At 35.0% G+C, this 24,082-nt stretch overlaps 2 protein-coding genes across 5 annotated transcripts in view; one reads left to right on the top strand and one right to left on the bottom strand.

The window, feature by feature from the left end:
* Positions 1-6,350, bottom strand: part of phf21b (PHD finger protein 21B) — an 87,071-nt gene extending 80,721 nt beyond the window's left edge. Inside the window, exons 1-2 of the mRNA XM_048154983.1 lie at positions 6,248-6,350; positions 5,288-5,476 (exon numbers count right to left, since the gene is read on the bottom strand). The gene's annotated coding sequence lies outside the window, so the exon portion shown is untranslated. The remainder of the gene's footprint in view (positions 1-5,287; positions 5,477-6,247) is intronic.
* A 55-nt stretch (positions 6,351-6,405) lies between these two features.
* nup50 (nucleoporin 50) lies at positions 6,406-21,666 on the top strand. 4 transcript variants are annotated; one of them, XM_048154993.1, is made up of 9 exons: positions 6,497-6,558; positions 7,248-7,326; positions 7,415-7,500; positions 7,597-7,680; positions 7,765-7,957; positions 13,970-14,560; positions 18,583-18,664; positions 18,750-18,868; positions 20,591-21,666. In XM_048154993.1, the coding sequence occupies exons 4-9, from the start codon at positions 7,603-7,605 to the stop codon at positions 20,788-20,790; spliced, it is 1,263 nt and encodes a 420-aa protein (XP_048010950.1). In that variant the 5' UTR covers positions 6,497-6,558; positions 7,248-7,326; positions 7,415-7,500; positions 7,597-7,602; the 3' UTR covers positions 20,791-21,666. The 4 variants fall into 4 exon arrangements, with proteins under 4 accessions (XP_048010951.1, XP_048010948.1, XP_048010950.1 ...); XM_048154991.1 differs by lacking the exon at positions 7,415-7,500 and having other exon boundaries at positions 6,407-6,558; XM_048154992.1 differs by lacking the exons at positions 6,497-6,558; positions 7,415-7,500 and adding an exon at positions 6,865-7,066.
* Positions 21,667-24,082: the final 2,416 nt, after the last annotated feature.

Raw genomic sequence — 24,082 nt, 5'->3', positions numbered from 1 at the left:
ATAGCATTGATTCAATGACATTACCATTGATTATTTTTGTTCATTTCAATATTGATTGAACATTAGTGATGTAGAATCAAACATAGCGTTGATTCAATGACATTACCATTGATTATTTTTGATAATTTCAATATTGATTCAACATTGGTGATGTAGAATCAATCATAGCGTTGATTCAATGACATTACCATTGATTATTTTTGTTAATTTTAATATTGATTCAACATTGGTGATGTAGAATCAATCATAGCGTTGATTCAATGACATTACCATTGATTATTTTTGATAATTTCAATAATGATTCAACATTGGTGATATAGAATCAATCATAACATTGATTCAATGACATTACCATTGATTATTTTTGTTAATTTTAATATTGATTCAACACTGGTGATGTAGAATCAATCATAGCGTTGATTCAATGACATTACCATTGATTATTTTTGATAATTTCAATATTGATTCAACATTGGTGATATAGAATCAATCATAACATTGATTCAATGACATTACCATTGATTATTTTTGTTAATTTCAATATTGATTGAACATTAGTGATGTAGAATCAATCATAGCGTTGATTCAATGACATTACCATTGATTATTTTTGTTAATTTTAATATTGATTCAACATTGGTGATGTAGAATCAATCATAGCGTTGATTCAATGACGTTACCATTGATTATTTTTGTTAATTTTAATACTGATTCAACATTGGTGATGTGGAATCAATCATAGCGTTGATTCAATGACATTACCATTGATTATTTTTGTTAATTTTAATACTGATTCAACATTAGTGATGTAGAATCAATCATAGCGTTGATTCAATGACGTTACCATTGATTATTTTTGTTAATTTTAATATTGATTCAACATTGGTGATGTAGAATCAATCATAGCGTTGATTCAATTACATTACCATTGATTATTTTTGATAATTTTAATATTGATTCAACATTGGTGATGTAGAATCAATCATAGCGTTGATTCAATGACGTTACCATTGATTATTTTTGTTAATTTTAATACTGATTCAACATTGGTGATGTGGAATCAATCATAGCGTTGATTCAATGACGTTACCATTGATTATTTTTGTTAATTTTAATACTGATTCAACATTGGTGATGTGGAATCAATCATAGCGTTGATTCAATGACGTTACCATTGATTATTTTTGTTAATTTTAATACTGATTCAACATTAGTGATGTAGAATCAATCATAGCGTTGATTCAATGACGTTACCATTGATTATTTTTGTTAATTTTAATACTGATTCAACATTAGTGATGTAGAATCAATCATAGCGTTGATTCAATGACGTTACCATTGATTATTTTTGTTAATTTTAATACTGATTCAACATTGGTGATGTGGAATCAATCATAGCGTTGATTCAATGACGTTACCATTGATTATTTTTGTTAATTTTAATACTGATTCAACATTAGTGATGTAGAATCAATCATAGCGTTGATTCAATGACGTTACCATTGATTATTTTTGTTAATTTTAATATTGATTCAACATTGGTGATGTAGAATCAATCATAGCGTTGATTCAATTACATTACCATTGATTATTTTTGATAATTTTAATATTGATTCAACATTGGTGATGTAGAATCAATCATAGCGTTGATTCAATGACGTTACCATTGATTATTTTTGTTCATTTTAATACTGATTCAACATTGGTGATGTGGAATCAATCATAGCGTTGATTCAATGACATTACCATTGATTATTTTTGTTAATTTTAATACTGATTCAACATTAGTGATGTAGAATCAATCATAGCGTTGATTCAATGACGTTACCATTGATTATTTTTGTTAATTTTAATACTGATTCAACATTAGTGATGTAGAATCAATCATAGCGTTGATTCAATGACGTTACCATTGATTATTTTTGTTAATTTTAATACTGATTCAACATTGGTGATGTAGAATCAATCATAGCGTTGATTCAATGACGTTACCATTGATTATTTTTGTTAATTTTAATATTGATTCAACATTGGTGATGTAGAATCAATCATAGCGTTGATTCAATGACGTTACCATTGATTATTTTTGTTAATTTTAATACTGATTCAACATTGGTGATGTAGAATCAATCATAGCGTTGATTCAATGACGTTACCATTGATTATTTTTGTTAATTTTAATATTGATTCAACATTGGTGATGTAGAATCAATCATAGCGTTGATTCAATTACATTACCATTGATTATTTTTGATAATTTTAATATTGATTCAACATTAGTGATGTAGAATCAATCATAGCGTTGATTCAATGACGTTACCATTGATTATTTTTGTTAATTTTAATACTGATTCAACATTAGTGATGTAGAATCAATCATAGCGTTGATTCAATGACGTTACCATTGATTATTTTTGTTAATTTTAATACTGATTCAACATTGGTGATGTGGAATCAATCATAGCGTTGATTCAATTACATTACCATTGATTATTTTTGTTAATTTTAATACTGATTCAACATTGGTGATGTGGAATCAATCATAGCGTTGATTCAATGACGTTACCATTGATTATTTTTGTTAATTTTAATACTGATTCAACATTAGTGATGTAGAATCAATCATAGCGTTGATTCAATGACGTTACCATTGATTATTTTTGTTAATTTTAATATTGATTCAACATTGGTGATGTAGAATCAATCATAGCGTTGATTCAATTACATTACCATTGATTATTTTTGATAATTTTAATATTGATTCAACATTGGTGATGTAGAATCAATCATAGCGTTGATTCAATGACGTTACCATTGATTATTTTTGTTAATTTTAATACTGATTCAACATTGGTGATGTGGAATCAATCATAGCGTTGATTCAATGACATTACCATTGATTATTTTTGTTAATTTTAATACTGATTCAACATTAGTGATGTAGAATCAATCATAGCGTTGATTCAATGACGTTACCATTGATTATTTTTGTTAATTTTAATACTGATTCAACATTAGTGATGTAGAATCAATCATAGCGTTGATTCAATGACGTTACCATTGATTATTTTTGTTAATTTTAATACTGATTCAACATTAGTGATGTAGAATCAATCATAGCGTTGATTCAATGACGTTACCATTGATTATTTTTGTTAATTTTAATACTGATTCAACATTGGTGATGTAGAATCAATCATAGCGTTGATTCAATGACATTACCATTGATTATTTTTGTTAATTTTAATATTGATTCAACATTGGTGATGTAGAATCAATCATAGCGTTGATTCAATGACGTTACCATTGATTATTTTTGTTAATTTTAATACTGATTCAACATTGGTGATGTAGAATCAATCATAGCGTTGATTCAATGACGTTACCATTGATTATTTTTGTTAATTTTAATATTGATTCAACATTGGTGATGTAGAATCAATCATAGCGTTGATTCAATTACATTACCATTGATTATTTTTGATAATTTTAATATTGATTCAACATTGGTGATGTAGAATCAATCATAGCGTTGATTCAATGACGTTACCATTGATTATTTTTGTTAATTTTAATACTGATTCAACATTGGTGATGTAGAATCAATCATAGTGTTGATTCAATAGTATCACCATTGATTAGTTTTGTTCATTTCAATATTGATTCAACATTGGTGATGTAGAATCAATCATAGCATTGATTCAATGACATTACCATTGATTATTTTTGTTCATTTCAATATTGATTGAACATTAGTGATGTAGAATCAAACATAGCGTTGATTCAATGACATTACCATTGATTATTTTTGATAATTTCAATATTGATTCAACATTGGTGATATGGAATCAATCATAACATTGATTCAATGACATTACCATTGATTATTTTTGTTAATTTTAATATTGATTCAACATTGGTGATGTGGAATCAATCATAGCGATGATTCAATGACATTACCATTGATTATTTTTGTTAATTTTAATATTGATTCAACATTGGTGATGTGGAATCAATCATAGCGATGATTCAATGACATTACCATTGATTATTTTTGTTAATTTTAATATTGATTCAACATTGGTGATGTGGAATCAATCATAGCGTTGATTCAATGACATTACCATTGATTATTTTTGTTAATTTTAATATTGATTCAACATTGGTGATGTAGAATCAATCATAGCGTTGATTCAATGACATTACCATTGATTAATTTTGTTCATTTTAATATTGATTCAACATTGGTGATGTAGAATCAATCATAGCGTTGATTCAATGACATTACCATTGATTAATTTTGTTCATTTTAATATTGATTCAACATTGGTGATGTAGAATCAATCATAGCGTTGATTCAATGACATTACCATTGATTATTTTTGTTAATTTTAATATTGATTCAACATTGGTGATGTAGAATCAATCATAGCGTTGATTCAATTACATTACTATTGATTATTTTTGATAATTTCAATATTGATTCAACATTGGTGATGTAGAATCAATCATAGCATTGATTCAATGACATTACCATTGATTATTTTTTTATAATTTCAGTGTTGATTCAACAGCAGTGATCAATGATGATTCCGTGTCATTACCATTGATTGTTTTGTTGAAATCTCACCATTGTTTCAACATTAAATGCGGGTGCAAAAGTGATATTAAACCAGCATCACTTTGTAATGTTAATACAATGCAATTAGCATTGACACATCAACACCGACTCAACATTGTTTCTATGACTACATGCTATATGGCATTGTAAAATCAAGACTTTTGTCAATCTCTACAGAAACATATAGCAACTCAAGAACCCTATACAGTGAAAAAAAAAAGTTTTTGATAAGAAAGTTCTGAAATAAGCCTACGTTAACATTACTGCTATTGTTTTGCTTGTCCGTTGCTTTGGATGAAAGCATCTGACAAATGAATAAACCTAAATGTCTTTGGCTATAATGAGAGAACCTGTCAATACATCCACAGTCTCTTCAGTGTTTCACAATATGAAGTGAACATTGAGCCATAAACATTCCTGTAGCTCAAACAGTAGAGCATGGCGCTAGCAACGCCAAGGTCATGAGCTCAAGAAATGCATGAACAGAAAAAATGTTTACCTTGAAGTTATTTTACTTTTATAAAAGTGTAAATGTAAATTTGATAAAGCCTGAAACCTTCTGTGGGAAAATGTGATCTGAAGGTCTTCTACATTGTTTAATGAATTTTTCACTTTTAGTCATTTAAATGATTGTACATGGCACAGTCTTGTATGATGGCTACAGACCTCTGTCACCTCGGCTTTTTCCCATCCAGCTGGTCAGGGCTCTCCTGTGGCCACCGGGACCTCTGGCATACGTCCTGCTTTCTGAAACACCTGCTTCTGAGTTGGCACAGAATTGTGGGATCCTGAGAGACTGGCACACAGCCATCTGTTCCTCCATGCCTTTGCAACCAAAAGTGCCTGTAATTCTGCCTATACAGAAGGAAACAAGGTTGCATAGAAAATCCACACACACGCACACACACACAGGTTGACCAATGCTGTAGCACTATACAAAGCCATCTCACATATAGAACAACTGTAGATGTTTGCTCAAAAAGTACCTAAATGCTCATATCCAGCACTGGAAACCTTTCAGTAGCTACAAAGACTATTAAAATTAGTTCACCTGTAAGGACTAAATCGTGTGAAAATGAATATTTTTTTATTATTTTTATTATAAAATAAAGCATTTTCAGCTGGTTAAACTTAGAAATTACAGGTTTTCAGAAACAAAGGTTATCTTCAAGTTGAGTTAACTCACATTTTTAAGGCATCAGGTTTTAGGCTATAAACCCAGGTGAAAAAATACTATAGTAATTTATAGTAAATACTATAGTGTTTTTGAACTATACTATAGTAAATTGTAGTATACTGTATATATTATAATACTTTGTTAATGAATGCTACAGCATACTGTATTACCAACTGATAAAGTGTAATAAATACTGTAGTATACTTTAGTTTTTAGCTACACTAAACTGTAGTGTATTTATTGTGATATAATATACCCTATAGTTGTAGAAAACGTAGTACAGTATTGGGTAAAGTAATTTGTTTATATTACTATAGCTGTTATATTATCACAGCAACTACAGAATTACCACAACAAAGTACTTTACTCTAGTATGGTTCAAAAACACTATAGTATTTACTATATTTTTTCATATGGTTGTGCTACTGTGAAATTATCCTCCCCCTTACCGTTTAACCGACTAATATTCACATAACTTATTACTTAAATATAACATGCTGAAACAAAATTACGTTCTCTTCACAGCTCCAGACATGAGCGTGCTGATCTTTGCACATGCGCAGTGTGAGGCGCGGGCACCGCTACTCTTTGCACATGCGCAGAACGCTGCTCTGTGTGCACATGCGGAGTGTGAGATGCGTTTGTAAGATGGCGGTGTAAGCGCGCGGCCTGTTTCTGTATGCGCGAGATTCCCGCGGTCATCATTCAAACAGTCGATACTGTGTGTGTGTGGCGTGAACGGTTGTCGGGAAATTGTGCGGTATGTATATAACTTGATTAAATAGTGGTTTGTTTCACACTGATCCGTCATACATCAAATTGATATATATTTAAGAGCCGGCCCGTCATTAGCACATTTAAACCATCGCATTCACATAAACGCACCGTATAAACAGATACGCGCACTGCCAATGTAGTATTATGTGATTTGAATCCGAAATTAATCGATTAAGATCACGTTTGAGCCATCTAATATTCATCTGCCGGTAGTTTGCGCAATCTGTCACATCGTTCAAATGAAATACGCTTAAAAGACCTAATTAATGTCTCATGTTGTTAATATCTGAGGAGACTTAAGCACTGTTTCATTTTTTTTAGATATTATGGTGCGATTTTGAATGTTGTCTCCTCTTTAATGAGTCAAATGTGATGATAAACAGTTTAACAAAGCAGGACAACTTCCTGGTTCAGGAACCCCAGACCTAAACTGAACCTTGACCATCGACTTCAACTAATCCACACTGTAGACCTAAACTAACCCTTAACAGGTGTCTAGGATCAGTTGATATTTGAGTGTTGATCCGAGATCTTCTGCTTCCTTTACTGTGTTTTTAATCTAATCTGGCATTTCTCCATTAGTTCCAGTTCTAAATGTAATCCCAGTTCTGTTTCTTTGGATTGGTCTCGATCATATTTCCTGACCAAACATTGTGTTTTTTTATTTGACAGCTGAGCTGTGATGGCCAAAAGGATTGCAGAAAAAGAGTTGACGGACAGGAACTGGGATCAGGAAGATGAAGGAGAGGAGGTGTGCCACTTTTCAGCATCTACACACTCTTACTGTGAAACATATTAACATTCCCAGTGGAAATGCTCTAATCTAAAGTATCTTATAGTGACCACTAGCCTCTATCCGATCTGTATCCATTTCTGCCAATCCCAGAACTACTCAGTTTTAATTTTACTTGTACATCCTAATGAGGTATTTTTATTTGAGATTTATTCAAGCATACCGATAATGCTGTGTTTAAATTATTTTAGCCAAGAATAATTTAAAAAAAAAATATTGTGACTTCAGGCAGGAATGTTTTCAGTTGCAAGTGAAGATGTGATGAAGAATCGCTCCATCAAGAAAGCCAAGCGACGTAACGTTGGAGGAGAGGTAACACACCTCCTGTGTCCCAGTAGGCATCCAGTCGTTTGTTTTGAGGGTGATTTATGGATGCGTTTTGTGTTTTTGTCACAGGGAGAGAGTGGAGGAGCTTTCAAAGCTTTTAAGGGTTTTTCTCTGACATCGGCCTCAGGGATGTCGTCATTCTCCGGCTTTGGTAATGGCGCTGGTTTCAAACCCATGTCCAGCCTTACCAATGGCAGTGTGGCATCAGTGGCTCCATCTTTCGGAGGTTTTAACGTTCCCACGTCTGCTAAAACAAACAGTGGTAAGTTGTTTTTATATATATATATATATATATATATATATATATATATATATATATATATATCTAGCTCACACACACACACACACACACATTTAAGGGCTGTAAATCTTTGGGTCGACAGCGATTCGATTCACGATTCATAGGTGTTCGATTCATGAACAATTTTTTTTTAAAATTCAGAACAATTCGATTCGAAACGATTCACATTAAAATTTGATGCGATTTGATTAATTTGATTTGATTCAATTATATGCATTCATAAGGTTATTGAAATGCTTCCCCCAATGTGTCTTAGTCAGGGTGTGAATTACACAGCGGCCTTCAGGAGGTCAGAGAGTAAGAGCAAAAAACAACCTTTTGTCCATTGTTAATGTTAGTTCATGTTAGTTCTTAATGATGCTAACTTTATTTTAATAGCCTAAAAATTGGCATTTGTAGAAATTTACATAAGCCAAAATTTTAAAAGGCTTTAAAAGTATTGTTAGTTCATGTTAACTATAGTGCAGGACAGTGTTAATGGCTACACAACCTTATTAAAGTGTTCCAGGTACATTAAACATACTAATGAGAGACTACCCTAGAATATCATGCACTTTCCCAACTAATCCTAAACTAAATTTTCTTCACGGAATGGTTATAAAAGCCATCTTTCGTCTCTTTATACGGAACATTTTCTTTATGGTGATTCTGAAAGAAAACGCGCCAGGTTTCTACTGTTGCTATAGTAACGAACGCAACTTTAATGCGCATCTGATTTAATAGATAAACCGTGCACTCTTATTTCAGTGTTGTTAATGCTGTAGTTATTTCAGCAGTTTCCTTTGCACATGCAGTTTAACAACATTAAGTTAAATTTCATTTATCATTCATTGGAACAACGTCTCCCCGCAATTCACGCATGTAGTAATTTAATGTGTATATATTTTAAAGCACTGAATCGCTATAGAATCACGATTAATCGATGTAAAATGTTAAGAATCGGATTAACGTTTCACGATTCAAAAAACATGTTTCAAGAATGATGCATATGCATCGTCAGGATTGGTAATCGATGCATCGAGAAAACGAGTGAATCGTTGCACCCCTAGTATATATAAATGCAATGGGTGTTTAATAATAAGTAAAAGTCCCTTTTAAGGAAAGTCTTTATTCGGCTGCCATATTTGGTATTTCATAGGGATGCACCGATACCATTTTTTTCATAACCAATCCGATTCCGATATTTCAAATTATGAGTATCAGCCGATACTGATCTGATACCAGTGTTTTTTTCTTAATCATTGTAGAATATTTATACATCTGTGTGAGGAACAGATCAATCAATCTTTTATGTGTTATATACAATCCACTAAATACACACTACTTCATTATAGACAAAAACAACGAATGAATAAAAATATATAATCAATCTACTACAACAACAAAAATATATATTATAAACTAGGTGGCGGCGCAACTATAACTATCAGTCTGTAATCCCTCCCACTTTGAAGCGGCACTAAACTGCAGTGTAAAAGCAACCCAAGCCAAAGTAAAGCGAGCCGAGTCGTGCCGAGCCAAGCCGTACCACTCGGTGGAAAAGCACCTAAGGAAAAGCGGTATTGTGCATACAAATCCTAGCATATTCTATCTTTTCAGCAGTTTGAGCATTATTTCTTCAGTCTTAAATTCCAGTTGCTGTGCGCATCATGCCAGTTCATAGTCCTCTCTATTACAGCGTTGTGATCTGACACACCCAGTAGTGATCACCACATAAAATAGTTATTGTTTTACCCATGTAACCTTGTATTGTAATAAGGTTGTGACACCAAATTTTTAGATACAAGTGAAATAAAATGAAAAAATTAAGATAAACAGTGCAGAAATTGAATAAAGTAATCAAATGTAAAATAGCATTCAATCTAAATGAAGTATATATTAATCCTCAAAGTTACAAAAGTTATTCAGTCAAGAGGAGTGTTTTTTGTTTTTTTTTCTTTCTTGGTTTCTTTTGTTTATTAAAAACACAAAGAGCTGGAACATTAGGCTGCTATCACTTTAAGATTAATGCTGCCTTCACATCCTATCAGAAATATCATAATTCCCACTTTAGAAGTCTGATGCACTGACAACCATATAAACCTTCACGATGCTATTCCGCTTGCTGACGGTTCTTTAATTTCAGTCAAATGCAACCTATTTTTGATGTGAATAAAACATACAATATGCTTCAAATGATTGTTCATATATGTAAATATGCACCACTGTTGTGGGGAAAACAAAAAACTCATACCTGTCATAGCAGTAGTTCTCCCCTCCACCATGTGTAGTTTCTGGCACACCCATCTCGGGAGTTTGGGTATCAAAATTATTTCCGAACTTCCCAGTGGTAAACGCGACATCAAAGGGCATTCATTAGGGCTGGGCGATGTGGCAAAAAAATAAAATATTTATTCAGAATGATTGACCAAGTAACATTCTCTTTATTAACCATCTGGTTAAAAGTTCTATTCCAAATGCACACACCTGAAATGATCAACATGGTGTAAATGTAAAACAAATGACTTATTTGTTAAATATCTTTGCAGAAAATATGCACGGAATATGAAGGAAAGTCTTGTACAAACTTAGTATTTTTCTTATTTTATATTATTTATGAGCAGGGCTTGACATTAACACCCACCAACCCGCCAAATGCGGGTAGATTTCAGCTGTGGCGGGTAAGACAGCCACTCCCACTAGCCACTTTGGCGGGTTGAATATAATTTCAGCCTACAGCCAAATGAAAAATAGCCAAGATCGTCGTATCACAAAATTACAATTCAGTCACAATTCTTTATCGATTAACTTGCGGTTAGTGAAGGCGGGATAGGCGGAATCGCGCTGAATGACACACAACAGAAGCGCTCGCGTGCGCGCTTTCTCTGTTGCGCGCGATCAGTTCTCCTTGCGCCTGAATACACGCACACACAGATGTCAAAATGCATCGTGTGGAGTATCTCGTGTGAATACAGTCGGCTATGGCTTACGGCTAAGTGGGTAAAAACTGGGTATGTGTCAGTATATGACGTCCATGCATTCAGCAACCTCTCTGTCATTAATGTTAATCAAACATCAAAAAATGTTAAATAAGTGTATACATGCTAAATAAACATATGTATCTGAAAATTTTTTTTCAATTACTAGGCTATTTGTAATTTGCTTCTTTGTTCTTTTTATATAGCCTAACAAAAATAACTGTACATACCTGATATATACAATGTATAGTCTTGATTTGGGTGGTCAGTCTGCATTTGTAAGTTTGAAAGGGTTTTAAATCTTGTAAATCAAGTAAAATGACTCAAAATCAAGTAATTTAAGCATGCCAGAGTCAACTTTAATCATATAAAATGTAATTCCCCAACAGCAAAATTGTGGCCAGTGAAAATGCTGAGTGGCTAGTAACTTTGGAAAACCACTAGCCACATTGGCTGGTGAGCAAAAAAGTTGATGTCAAGCCCTGTTTATGAGTATACAGGATTTAGTATTTTCTTAGCCAAAAAGTAATAACACCAGTAATAGGCTGTTATCAGAAAATAACAGCACCTTTCAGCCTGCCATCATGCAAACATGAAATATCAAACACAGAGTAGAAGTTCTTTACAGGTTTTTGCATTTCATTGCGTTATTTTTCCTATTGTTAGGTTTTGTGGACGTGTTGCACTCGTGTCTCGCGTCTTTTGCAGTGTCACACCTATGAAACGGCATTCTAAAAATGTGGCGGTCACGTTAAAGAAAAGTTCAACTCGCGTTTAATAACTTTGCTTTTTTTCCCCATTCCACTGCCCGCATCTAATTTTTTTTTTTTTTTTTTTTTTAAGGCGATAATGCATTTCTAAGTGAACAGCCGCTTAAGACTAGTGATGTGTTCTATGTTTGTAGAGCGCCACATGAGAGCGGTTAATCAGGCGTGCCAACATGTGGTCGGATCCTTTTCTTAACAGTTATTGTTGTATTGTCAATTATCTAATTGTAACGTTTGCTAACATTTGTATTCAAAATCACGATTTCACAATTTAAAAATCATAAAATCGAGGCAAAACATTAAAATCGAATTAATCGAAGAAATCTGAAAGCCTAGCCCTAGCATTCACGTGCAATTTTTACCTATTTACGATACTGTTTACGTTCACTTGAGACCTAACCAAGGACGTTTACTAGGATATTCGCTAAGACTGGCGTTTTGACAGTTTTGTGTGAAATTGTCCATTCAAGTGCAAGACGACGTGAAAGAGAACTCAATTTAGTTTTTGCCTGCTGTCTGAGACGTGTGAATTTCTATGTGTGAACAAAACTTCTCACACAGCATGCGAGTACTGAATTGAGTTCTTTTACATCTTCTTGCACTTGAATATTTAAACTGGCAAGGCTTAAGAACACGTGCAAATGATAAACTTCAACTGTCCGGAACGTCTTTAACAATGAAGCACTGAATGTTTAAGGACCCCGTTGTAACATTGCACAAGGTAAATAAGAGGTTGACATTTAGTTGAGAAGACGAAATGATTCATGTTAATCAGATATTATGTTTTTTTGCGAAAATAAATATGGAAAAATTGATTTGTGGCTTTTGAGAATCAATATCGAATCGACTACATTTAAAAAAAAAAAAAAAAAAAAAAAAAAAAAGATTAATCAAAAAATCTTATTTTTTTGCTCAGCCCTAGTCCTTCACATTAAGCTATTGAATGGCTTGTGAAGACTTAATAAAATTAATCTATTTATTTTTATATATTTATATATTTTATATATTTAATTATATTTAATTAATATAGTGCACAAAAACATTTATGGTTTACTTGAATGAGCAAATCTTGAATATTTTTGTTATTTTAGTCCCCCCCCCCCCCCCCCCCTTATTTTTTAATTTTTTGTTACTTTTAATTATTTTTATTTTTTGAGAAGTTGCAAGCAAAGATCAGACAAAACTATGTTGTGGTCAAATGCAAATGTGGGTTGATTATTGCATAGAGCACATTTGTGCTACTCTTTGTCTCAAAGCCAACGTTGAAGCGATGGAGTTGTGCACTGACAGTACTGCTCTTTCCACCTTCATAAATAATCCAGTTGTTTGTGGCTCACTATGGATATGGTCTCAATTCATAGTCTATTTTGGGCAGCAGTATTCTCAGATCTCCACAGCTTTTGTATTTGTCTGTTATTCAGTTGGCAATCACAGAGACTGTTTACCCCATAAACCACAAACTGGTATTTTTAACCCAGTCTGACATGATGCCCAGCAGTGAACACATTGAGAATTTGGCTTCCTTTCAATTCATGAGTTCAACACTCACACAACCAAGGAGATTCATTAGTGTGCCACAAGTTTTGACAAGACATAATTACGTTATTAATTAACTAATGAATATTTGTTCTGTAAAGTAATTGTTTCTGACTTATTTCTTAACTTGTTTTAATAATGTGAAAACGATTAACATTGTCATTCAAAATGTAACTTAAAAAATTAATATCGCCACCAGAATTGTAATCTTTTGACTTTATATTTATGTACCATTTTGAAGGGGTATATTATAAAGAATAATACAAGTCTGGCATTGAAACAGAATTGAACATTCTGGTTCTGTTAGAATATGTAATGCATAATAGATAGGTTTGCAATATATAATTGATTTAAACTTAACTCAGACCAAAGTAGTAATAATATTTAATGTAATGTCCTTTTATGTTCAGTTCAGTTATGTTCAACATAACATCATTTAAATGTTTCAAGGTGAAGTGTGTAGATTTCACTTTTTGTCACATTTGTATGAAAACCAGAATTTTATCCATTGCCACTACCTTTGAGTGTTCTTATATAGGCCATGACGTAGCATTGAATCAGGTCACTCGACTTGAGTTGACCTGCGAGCGCGCTCTAAAGTCTGAGGAGGAGGATGGGCGGCAGTTGTCATACTGTTAGCAGAGAGGCAGCCTTTGGAATACTGCAGCTCTTCAGAGCTCTTAGTCACCCAGCGTCTCTCTCTTCATCCTCAGGTTCCTTAACCTTCAACAGCTCCACCCCCTCCAAACCCACAGATGATGTCACCTCTAATGGCTCCGCCCCCAGCAGTAAAGAATACAACCGGCAACTCACTGCGCTGAACTGCTCCGTACGCGACTGGATCACCAAACACGTCAACGACAACCCCCTGTGTGACCTCAACCCTATCTTCCGTGATTATGAGCGACACCTGGCCAGCATCGAGAGGAAATACGGCAGCGGCACGTCAGACGGTGAGGTGGAGAAGCGGCTTCTGTCAAGCACGGCAGCAACTTCTGCCTCCAGTTCTGCTGTGAGCGCATCTGTCAGCGGTGCAGCACCGCAGCCCTTCTCGTTTAAAGACAAGGATGATGCCGCTGCAGACAAACCAGCAGCTGCGGCTCCTCCGGGCGTCTCCTTTAATTTCGGCCAGAAGGTGGACAGCGCTGTGCTTGGAGCGCTGGCGTCCAGTGGAGCGCCGTCTTTCTCCTTCTCCTCCTCTTCCTCCTCGTCCTCAGGCGTGTCTTTGTTTGGATCAGCGGTCAGTAGTGCCAGTCCTGCGGTGTCATCCTCTCTGAATGCGGCCAGCAACAGCCAGACTGCAGGTATGTGAGCAGCGCAGAGTGTGTTCACTTATTCACTGATAGTTTAGTGTTTAGTTTAATTCAGGGCAGCTTTCTGTTTCATTTCAGTCTAGTAGAATATAGTGTTTATTTGGTCCTTTTTTTTTTTCTTGATATATTAGCTGTTTGAGTTATAAGGAAAATGTGTAATGGTGCATTTCAGTTGAAATATGGGAGAAAAAGGGGTTATTCTTTCTGTAGAGATTCTGCAGAAATGGACACTGTTTAACAGACTTGCAGAACATCATTCATCCCCTAACATAAATAATGTTTATACAATAATTTGATGATCTGATTTCAAATAGTTTATCAGATTTTAAAACTCTAGGTTTGACATAAAGTGGTTTTAAATAAATATTAGAATAACACATTTTTAAAAACTTCCCAATTTTGCACAGCATTTTTCTTTTGAAGTATATGCAAATTGAAAGCTGTAAATAATGTAAAAGCATGAATGTACAGCATTTAATGTGTGCAAAAATATATATTGGTTTTCTTTTTATTTCAAGCCCTTTTTTTTTATGTTAGTAATGAAGTCAACACCATTATTCAGTATTCTGCACAAAATACGGATGTGCATAAATAATAGTCATGAAAAGGTCATGAAACTATAGTGTTGTCACAATACCAAAATTTTGACTTCGATACGATACCTAACTTATACAGTACAGTCCAAAAGTTTGGAACCACTAAGATTTTTATTGTTTTTAAAAGAAGTTTCGTCTGCTCACCAAGGCTACATTTATTTAATTAAAAATACAGTAAAAAACAGTAATATTGTGAAATATTATTACAATTTAAAATAACTGTTTTCTATTTGAATATATTTTACAAAGTAATTTATTCCTGTGATGCAAAGCTGAATTTTCAGCATCATTACTCCAGTCTTCAGTGTCACATGATCCTTCAGAAATCATTCTAATATGCTGATTTGCTGCTCAATAAACATTTATGATTATTTTCAATGTTGAAAACAGTTGTGTACTTTTTTTTTCAGGATTCCTTGATGAATAGAAAGTTCAAAAGAACAGCATTTATCTGAAATACAAAGCTTCTGTAGCATTATACACTACCGTTCAAAAGTTTGGGGTCAGTAAGAATTTTTATTTTTATTTTTTTTAAAAGAAATTAAAGAAATGAATACTTTTATTCAGCAAGGATGCATTAAATCAATCAAAAATGGCAGTAAAGACATTTATAATGTTACAAAAGATTAGATTTCAGATAAACACTGTTCTTTTGAACTTTCTATTCATCAAATAATCCTGAAAAAAAATATTGTACACAAATATTTTGTACAATTGTACACATTAAATGTTTCTTGAGCAGCAGATCAGCATATTAGAATGATTTCTGAAGGATCATGTGACACTGAAGACTGGAGTAATGATGCTGAAAATTCAGCTTTGCCATCACAGGAATAAATTACTTTGTGAAATATATTCAAATAGAAAACAGTTATTTTAAATTGTAATAATATTTCACAATATTACTGTTTTTTACTGTATTTTTAATTAAATAAATGTAGCCTTGGTGAGCAGACGAAACTTCTTTTAAAAACATTAAAAATCTTAGTGGTTCCAAACTTTTGGACTGTACTGTATATCACGATACCGATACTTAAACGATACTATGGCAAAAACCTAAAACAGCAGGAAAAGTAAATAAATAACATATGACAGAACTTCTTTCTTCACCAGTGTTCAGGCTGATAATTCTGGATTTGAGCTTCATTGCTGTGAAGTTAGAGTTAAACATTAAAAATTATATTAAATCTATTATTTTCAAGCTCAATAAAATTGTAAATTATTTGCTGTTATGCTTTTTTGCTGTTTTTTTTTTTTTTTATATACATGTAGGTGTTTTTGACAGTAAGATTATTGTAAAAATTAGATTACTGTAAATACTTAGAGCAATGTTATTAAAGCATAAATTGGTTTAAAATAACTATATACACTTCACATATTTATATATTTTTAAATTAATTTTATTTTTGCAACCAGATATCACTTATTAAACTTAGACACCTCTTTGCGGAGGTCTGCTTGCACGAGTAAAATAAATAAATAACACTCATTTAATGTTTGAGAGCATAAACATAATGCTGGTATCACATTCACTAACCTGTCGCTCTTTAAATTCTCGGGATGTTTGACAGCAATATGCTTTTGAATCCCTTCGCTTGCGTTATTTTATAACATCTTTTGCAGACGGGCTTTGTGGTGTCCGTGGGCTTGCCCTGACTGTCGGCAATGTAAGCAAAATAATGCCATATTTCGCTTCGTGCATCTGCTTTCTCAACAATTTGTGGACGGTCTGCAAGAGCACCCGTATTTGCAACCATACCTCTCGTTTCGTCACCATAAAAGTCGTGCGCAGTTGAGAGGAATAAACACGCGCTCAATGTGCCTTTAGAAGCAGAGCGCTGCACGCACACTGCCCCCTGCTGTCGCACTTTAGGAAATACAGCTGGCACTCAAAGTACCGGTACTAATAAAATGAAGAACCGGACCGTTTTTAAAAGCAGGGTATCGCGATACCTTTCTAGTACCGGTATATTGTTCAACACTACATGAAACACGAATATCTTTTTCGAGATGTTAATAAGATGTTTCAAGATGAAACACTAAAATAGTCACTCAATTATGGGACTTTTTCCTCTTAACACCGTGTCCTAACCAGACGTGACGCGACGACATGCGATAAAAGGTATCTTTTCCATGTTAATCAGTTTTTGTCCTAACCAGCCGCGACACACGATGATTCTATTTTAGAAACGGTTTCTATTTCTCCGTGATTTCGCGGCTGGAACAGCAACACATAGTATGGCAATGATAATATCAGGTACTGTTTATGTGCTTTATTTAATGATAAAAGCGTCTAATGTGAGTTTGAATATCATTCTTTGTTCCCAGCTTTTTAGCTGTAATGAAAACAACACTGGCTAATTCACCTCAGATCTTGAAAATCAATAAATGGGCACAAGAACGTTCACACTGTCAACTCAAACATGCGAACAAACAAGTGTATTCTATGACAAAGATCAGTTCAGTCACTCCGTAATGTCCGTATGTACTTGAAATAATGTTTAAATGATATAATATTTATGAATTTTACTATGTACTTGCCCATTTCATTGTGTCTGCTGTGCTCTTGCCAAGAGAGCCCTCCCACACTCTCTTCTGATTGGCTGTTTTTTATTGATTTTATCGCTTCTCTTGGCGTCGCGTCTAGTGTGGACAGTCAAATTGCTCGTTGCTGGAATCTTATCGCATCTGGTTAGGACACAGTGTACGGCAGGAACACACCAAGCTGATGGCCGGCTAAGTTTTCTCAGTGTGTTCTGCACCGTCGGCTGAAGTTTGTTCTCGTCGGGTTTTTTCGGCCGATTCGACATGTTGAATTGGCGTCGGAGCTTGTCGGTCAGTGGGGCCATCTGATCATTCTGATTGGCTGTTCAGCTACTGCCACCTGCTGGTTCGGACAGGCATTTCATCTTGCGCAGGCGCAGAACGGACGTGCTACTTGGCCGTCGGCTGTCGAGCGTCGGTTTGGTGTGTCAGGGCAACTTTGGACCGAGACGCTGCCGACGTGAGCCAACCCCACAGTTTGCTTTCGTCGCCACTAGTTCGTTGGCTTCATGTGTTCCTGTCTTTACTTGAAATCTAAATGTCATATGGATGGGAGGTGTATGTTTTCAGTATCCACTAGCTAAATCTTGTGTATTTTGGTACAGTGTTCATCCTTGAGGGAAGATTACACATTCAAGATGCACTTCACGTCACTGACAGTTTGAATTGTTAATGAAATTGTCTACGTCAGTTAGAACTTGCAGATGACATGTTGCTCTCACTGAACACATTTCTAACAAGAATATTCAGGATTAGTGCAGAAATGCTGATAATGAATATAATTGTTTTTAGTCCAGAAGTCGGACTCATATTTAGAGTATCAGGCAGCAGTAACATACTGATGTGAATTTACTGTGCTCCCTTCTGTTTTAGATGAAAATGGAGAAGAATCAGAGGAGCCGCCTGTTCCTGTGGTGAAAGAGATCAAAGAGAAAGACGCTTTCTACTCCAAAAAGTACATATCACGTACCTCTCACTCGATCTTTAAACAACACCTGCATCTCTCGTATATGTTATGCTTCAAAACGATCTTTCCGCAGGTGTAAGTTGTTTTATAAGAAGGACGGAGAGTTCAAGGAGAAGGGGGTCGGAACACTGCATCTGAAGATGGTGGCTGAGAGCAAACTTCAGCTGTTAGTGCGAGCCGACACCAATCTGGGTAAGTGTTTGCTTCAGCCGTGTTATAAATACATCAGTCAACTATATCAAGATACAGATTTGTCTAAGAACCTTTTTCAGGCTGATAATATTGATGATGAATGTTCAGGTTCTGTTAATTATGAGATGGCAATTGTGTAATATAAAGTCACAAATGCAAGAGATAATCACAGTGATTATAATCACCTCAATGGTGCTTTATCATATTAAGTATGAAATAAAGATGCGGTTAGATAAGAGGTACATGGTGTGTTTATGTTGGACAAATGAAGATCTGGATCCCCCTGCAGGACATTTCATTAAATGCAGTCATCTAGCTTGTAGTTTAAAGGGTTAGTTCACCCATAAATGAAAATTCTGTCATTAATTACAGATTAATTACAACATTGACAGCCTACACAACTACCATTTTCAACCCCAGAAAGGCAGTAAAGACATCATTAAAGTAATCCACATCACTCTAGTGGTTTAACCTCAATTTTATGAAGTGACGAGTGCTTTGTTCACGCAACATCTGCAACATAACGTATGCATTGTGGTGCACTTGTAAACGCGAATTATATTAATATTTTGTAAAGTTGATTTTTTTTTTTTGGCGTGCAAACAAAGCACTCACGTCTCCATAAAATGGAGGTGTCTTTACTACCTTTCTGGGACTTAAAAGTGGTAGTTGCGTAGACTGTCAATGGAGGATTTTCATTTTTAACTTAAAGTGTTAGTTCACCCAAAAATGAAAATTCTGTCATTTATTACTCACCCTCATGTTGTTCCACACCCGTAAGACCTTCATTCATCTTCAGAACACAAATTAAGATATTTTTGATGAAATGAGGCCTGCATCACCAGCAATAACACTCCCTTTTTCAATTCCCAGAATACTACTGCAAACATATTTAAAACAGTTCATGTGAGTACATTGGTTCAACTTTAATATTATGAAGTGACAAGAATACTTTTTGTGCACCAAAAATAACAAAATAGCGACTTTATTCCATAATATCTAGTGATGGGCGATTTCAAAACACTGCTTCATGAAGCTTCAAAGCTTTACGAATCTTTTGTTTCGAATCAGTGGTTCGGAGTGCCAAAAATCACATGATTTCAGTAAACGAGGCATCTTTACGACATAAGTGTTTTGAAACTTCAATGGTTCACGTGACTTTGGCAGTTTGATACACGCTCTGAACCACTGATTCAAAACAAAAGATTCCTAAAGCTTCGAAGCTTCATGAAGCAGTGTTTTGTTGCCAGCACTAGTATTGTTGAATAAAGTTGCTATTTTATTTTTGGCACACAAAACGTATTATTGTCGCTTCATAACATTAAGGTTGAACCACTGTAGTCACATGAACATGTTTTAAATTTGTCTTTAGTAGTTTTCTAGGCATTGAAAAAGGGAGTGTTATTGCTGGCGTTGCAGGCCTTACTGAGCCATCGGATTATTTATTTTATTTTTTTATTCGAATTAATCGAAAAAATCTGAAAATTGTATAAACACACATGTAGAAATTGCTGTTTTTTTTATTATTTTGAATGTTTGTGGTTGAAATAATGGTTCCTCTGGTTTAAAAATTATTATTATTTTTTTGTCACTTTCAGATAATACATCAATTTTAAGAGAGAAATCAAATAATCAGAAAGATTTAGTTCTGATTCAGCTTTAGTTTATACACAAAACAGATATGATGTGTTTGTGCTTACTGGCTCTTCTGGTTCTTCATAGGGAACATCTTGCTGAACATCATGGTGCCCTCTTCCATGCCCTGTTCACGAACTGGCAAAAACAACGTGATGGTGGTGTGTGTGCCAAACCCTCCGGTGGACGATAAGAACCCCAGCACACCCGTCCCGGTGCTCATCCGCGTGAAAACGGCAGAGGACGCAGACGAACTGCATCAAATCCTGCAAGAGAAGAAAGCCTAAAGCATCGTCCACCCTCGTTCTTACATGTTTGACTGAGCGTGCCTCGCACGACCCACGCATTTACTCTGTCTGTCTGATCTAGAACTGTTCTTTTGCGTCCCGTTAATCGTTTAGAAGAGTGATGGAAACCAATCGGTTCACCTACTGTGAAGTCACTCGTGGTCCTACTGTAAATGCTGCTCATTGTATCAGATGGTTGAGAAGTCGATCAATAATGACAGCGGCCACTTGTTAGAGCAAAGACACGAGACTGGATTCATCGACATTCCTTTGAGTTTTAATTTAGCTGCTATTTAAGGAATTCTTCGAGGTTTAGACAGAGCCAACTGTTTTAAGTGCATTTTGATTTGTTTTTAATTCGGACTCATTTTTCAGAGGCAAGCATGTGTAAGATCTTTTTTCCCATTCTTGCTGGAGGAGTCATTTAGAGGTCAGTATTACAACATTGAAGATCTTGATAATTTTTTTTTTTTTTTTTTTTTTTTGGATATGCATCAGATGATTTCCACTGCTCTAATCAAAAATAATCCCCACAGTTCTTCATAGGAGGAAGTGATCAGATATACCTAGTTATTTTTTATATGGCTCATTTTCTCACAGTACTTGCTGTGATGGTATTTATTTTGGTTGAGGGCATGTGTGGATGTTGTTGTGTACATTGAATGACCTGATGTATGTAAACCACAGAACTGCTGAGGTTGAGAATGAATGCTGGCTTTTTGGCAATCTGTCCTGAAGATGACCTCTGGAAGTTTTGTTTTTTTCCTGTAAGTGGCCTTTTTACTGCCTTACACAGTGAGGTATGTGTTTAAAGTGTTGAGCAGCACTCGATCTACCTTAAATTCATTTACTGGTGAATAAATCAACTGAACCTGACAAATGACTCATTTCATTTCCAGCACACTCATGACAATGGACAATTGGCACAAATGGATGTCCCACTTACTGAATTAAACAATTAAAATTATACAAGTGTCATAATTGAGTCAGACATACATACTTTTTTTTTTATTATTTTTTTATTACATATAATACCATTCAACCTTCGACCTTCATATTCCCACCAATTTAAAAGAATGGAACAACAAACCAACACTGGGTCGCAAACTAATTATTAGTACTAAATGTCATTATTTACTTGCCTTCATTTTATTCTAAAGCTGTGAAACACAAAAGGACTTTTTAATAAATGATTTTGGTGATCACTGACCATTTCATAGACAAAAAAAAGAATCTTGTAAGCAAGAAAGACCGTCATGAGTGTGATGAAACAACGGCAATTTATTTTTGGGTGAACTCTCTCTCCAAGTTGTATCTGCAACCATATTACTCATTCTGGCAGTTCTAGAAAATATTAAAATTATAAATCAGCTATTTAGACCCCAAATATCAGAAACAGGGTTGTAAACCTTATTAAATAAGTTTAATATAACCATTTATGTAGTGTTTGATAGTATAGATCCTTGTTTTTATACATTTAGAGGATTAACATGTTCTGAAAGTTACTTACACTGACGTTTGGTAAATAACTAGCCTTTTACTATGACAGCTGATGATTTGCATTATATTGCCAAAAGTTTTGGGATGCCTGCCTTTATGTGCACATGAACTTTATTGATATCCCATTCTTAATCCGTAGGGTTTAATATGGAGTTGGCCAACATTTTGCAGCTATAACAGCCTCATCTCTTCTGGGAAGGCTTTCCAAAAGATTTAGGAGTGTGTTTATGGGAATTTTTTCACTAGAAGCGCATTTGTGAGGTCAGGTAGTGATGTTGGCGAGAAGGCCTGGCTCGCAGTCTCCGCTCTAATTCATCCCAAAGGTGTTCTTTCGGGTTGAGGTCAGGACTCTGTGCAGGCCAGTCAAGTTCCTCCACACCAAACTCGCTCATCCATGTCTTTATGGACCTTGCTTTGTGCAGTCATGCTTGGAACAGGAAGGGTCCATCCCCAAACTGTTCCCACAAAGTTGGGAGCATGAAATTGTCCAAAATGTCTTGGTATGCTGAAGCATTAAGAGTTCCTTTCACTGGAACTAACCCCACACCATAATCCCCCTCCACCAAACATTACATTAGGCACAATGCAGTCAGGCAAGTACCGTTCTCCTGGCAACTGCTAAAACCAGACTCGTCCATCGGATTGCTAGACAGAGAAGTGTGATTCGTCACTCCAAAGAACACGTCTCCACTGCTCTAGAGTCCAGTGGTGGTGTGCTTTACACCACTGCATCCGACGCTTTGCATTGCACTTGGTGATGTAAGGCTTGGATGAAGCTGCTCGGCCATGGAAACCCATTCCATGAAGCTCTCTACGCACTGTTCTTGAGCTAATCTGAAGGCCACAAGGAGTTTGGAGGTCTGTAGCTATTGACTCTGCAGAAAGTTGGCAACTTCTGTGCACTGTGTGCCTCAGCATGAGTTGACCCCGCTCTGTGATTTTACGTGGCTTACCACTTAGTGACTGAGTTGCAGTTGTTCCCAGTTGCTTCCACTTTGTTATGATACCACTAACAGTTGACTGTGGAATATTTAGTAGTGAGGAAATTTCATGAATGGACTTATAGCACAGGTGGCAGCCTATCACTGTACCACGCTTGAATTCACTGAGCTCCTGAGAGCGACCCATTCTTTCACAAATGTTTGTAGAAGCAGTCTGCATGCCTAGGTGCTTGATTTTATACACCTGTGGCCATGGAAGTGATTGGAACACCTGAATTCAATGATTTGGAGGGGTGTCCCAATACTTTTGGCCATATAGTGTATGTTGTATGATCAAGCACAAAAAAGATTCAATTGAAGTGCTGCCCCCTTGTGTTTTTGTGAGCATCACTCAAGTGTAGCCTTCAAACCCACTGCAGTTCAGCGGTCCGTCAAAATATTCAGGAATATTACATAATTTGTAAATGAGTGAGTCCTGCAGTAACTTCCAAAATGTCCTCATTGCATAACAGTAATATTATTTTTTGGTAATTATTAAAATTAAAATATGTTTCACTACAATGAATTGACATGAACAAAATCACATTGAATTCAACAGTTTAGTAGTCAATGAGCTAGTTTGAAAGGATCAGCTAGACTCACTGACTAATCTTTTTTTTTTTTAAGTGCAAATTTGTATAATTAGTGAAACTTCAACTGTGATGGATATGTATGTACACTAGTGATGGAAGAAACGAAGCTTTTTAAATCTCTGAATCATATGAACCAATTGCATTGCAAAACGATTCACTGTTTCGAAGCATTCAAAACAACAGGCTGCTCAAAATAAAATGTAAATGCAAAACTCAGCC

This window comes from Megalobrama amblycephala, linkage group LG14, assembly GCF_018812025.1.
Source record: "Megalobrama amblycephala isolate DHTTF-2021 linkage group LG14, ASM1881202v1, whole genome shotgun sequence".
Lineage (NCBI taxonomy): Eukaryota > Metazoa > Chordata > Actinopteri > Cypriniformes > Xenocyprididae > Megalobrama > Megalobrama amblycephala.
Note: the sequence above shows the minus strand (reverse complement) of the source record. Positions and strands in the feature narration are given on the sequence as shown.

Excerpts from the sequence above, each read along its gene's own strand:
- nup50 (XM_048154991.1), top strand. The coding sequence starts at position 7,258 with ATGGCCAAAAGGATTGCAGAAAAAGAGTTGACGGACAGGAACTGGGAT. Across the intron at positions 7,681-7,764 it reads GACGTAACGTTGGAGGAGAG|GGAGAGAGTGGAGGAGCTTT; the intron begins GTAACACACCTC and ends TTTTTGTCACAG. Across the intron at positions 7,958-13,969 it reads GTCTGCTAAAACAAACAGTG|GTTCCTTAACCTTCAACAGC; the intron begins GTAAGTTGTTTT and ends CTTCATCCTCAG.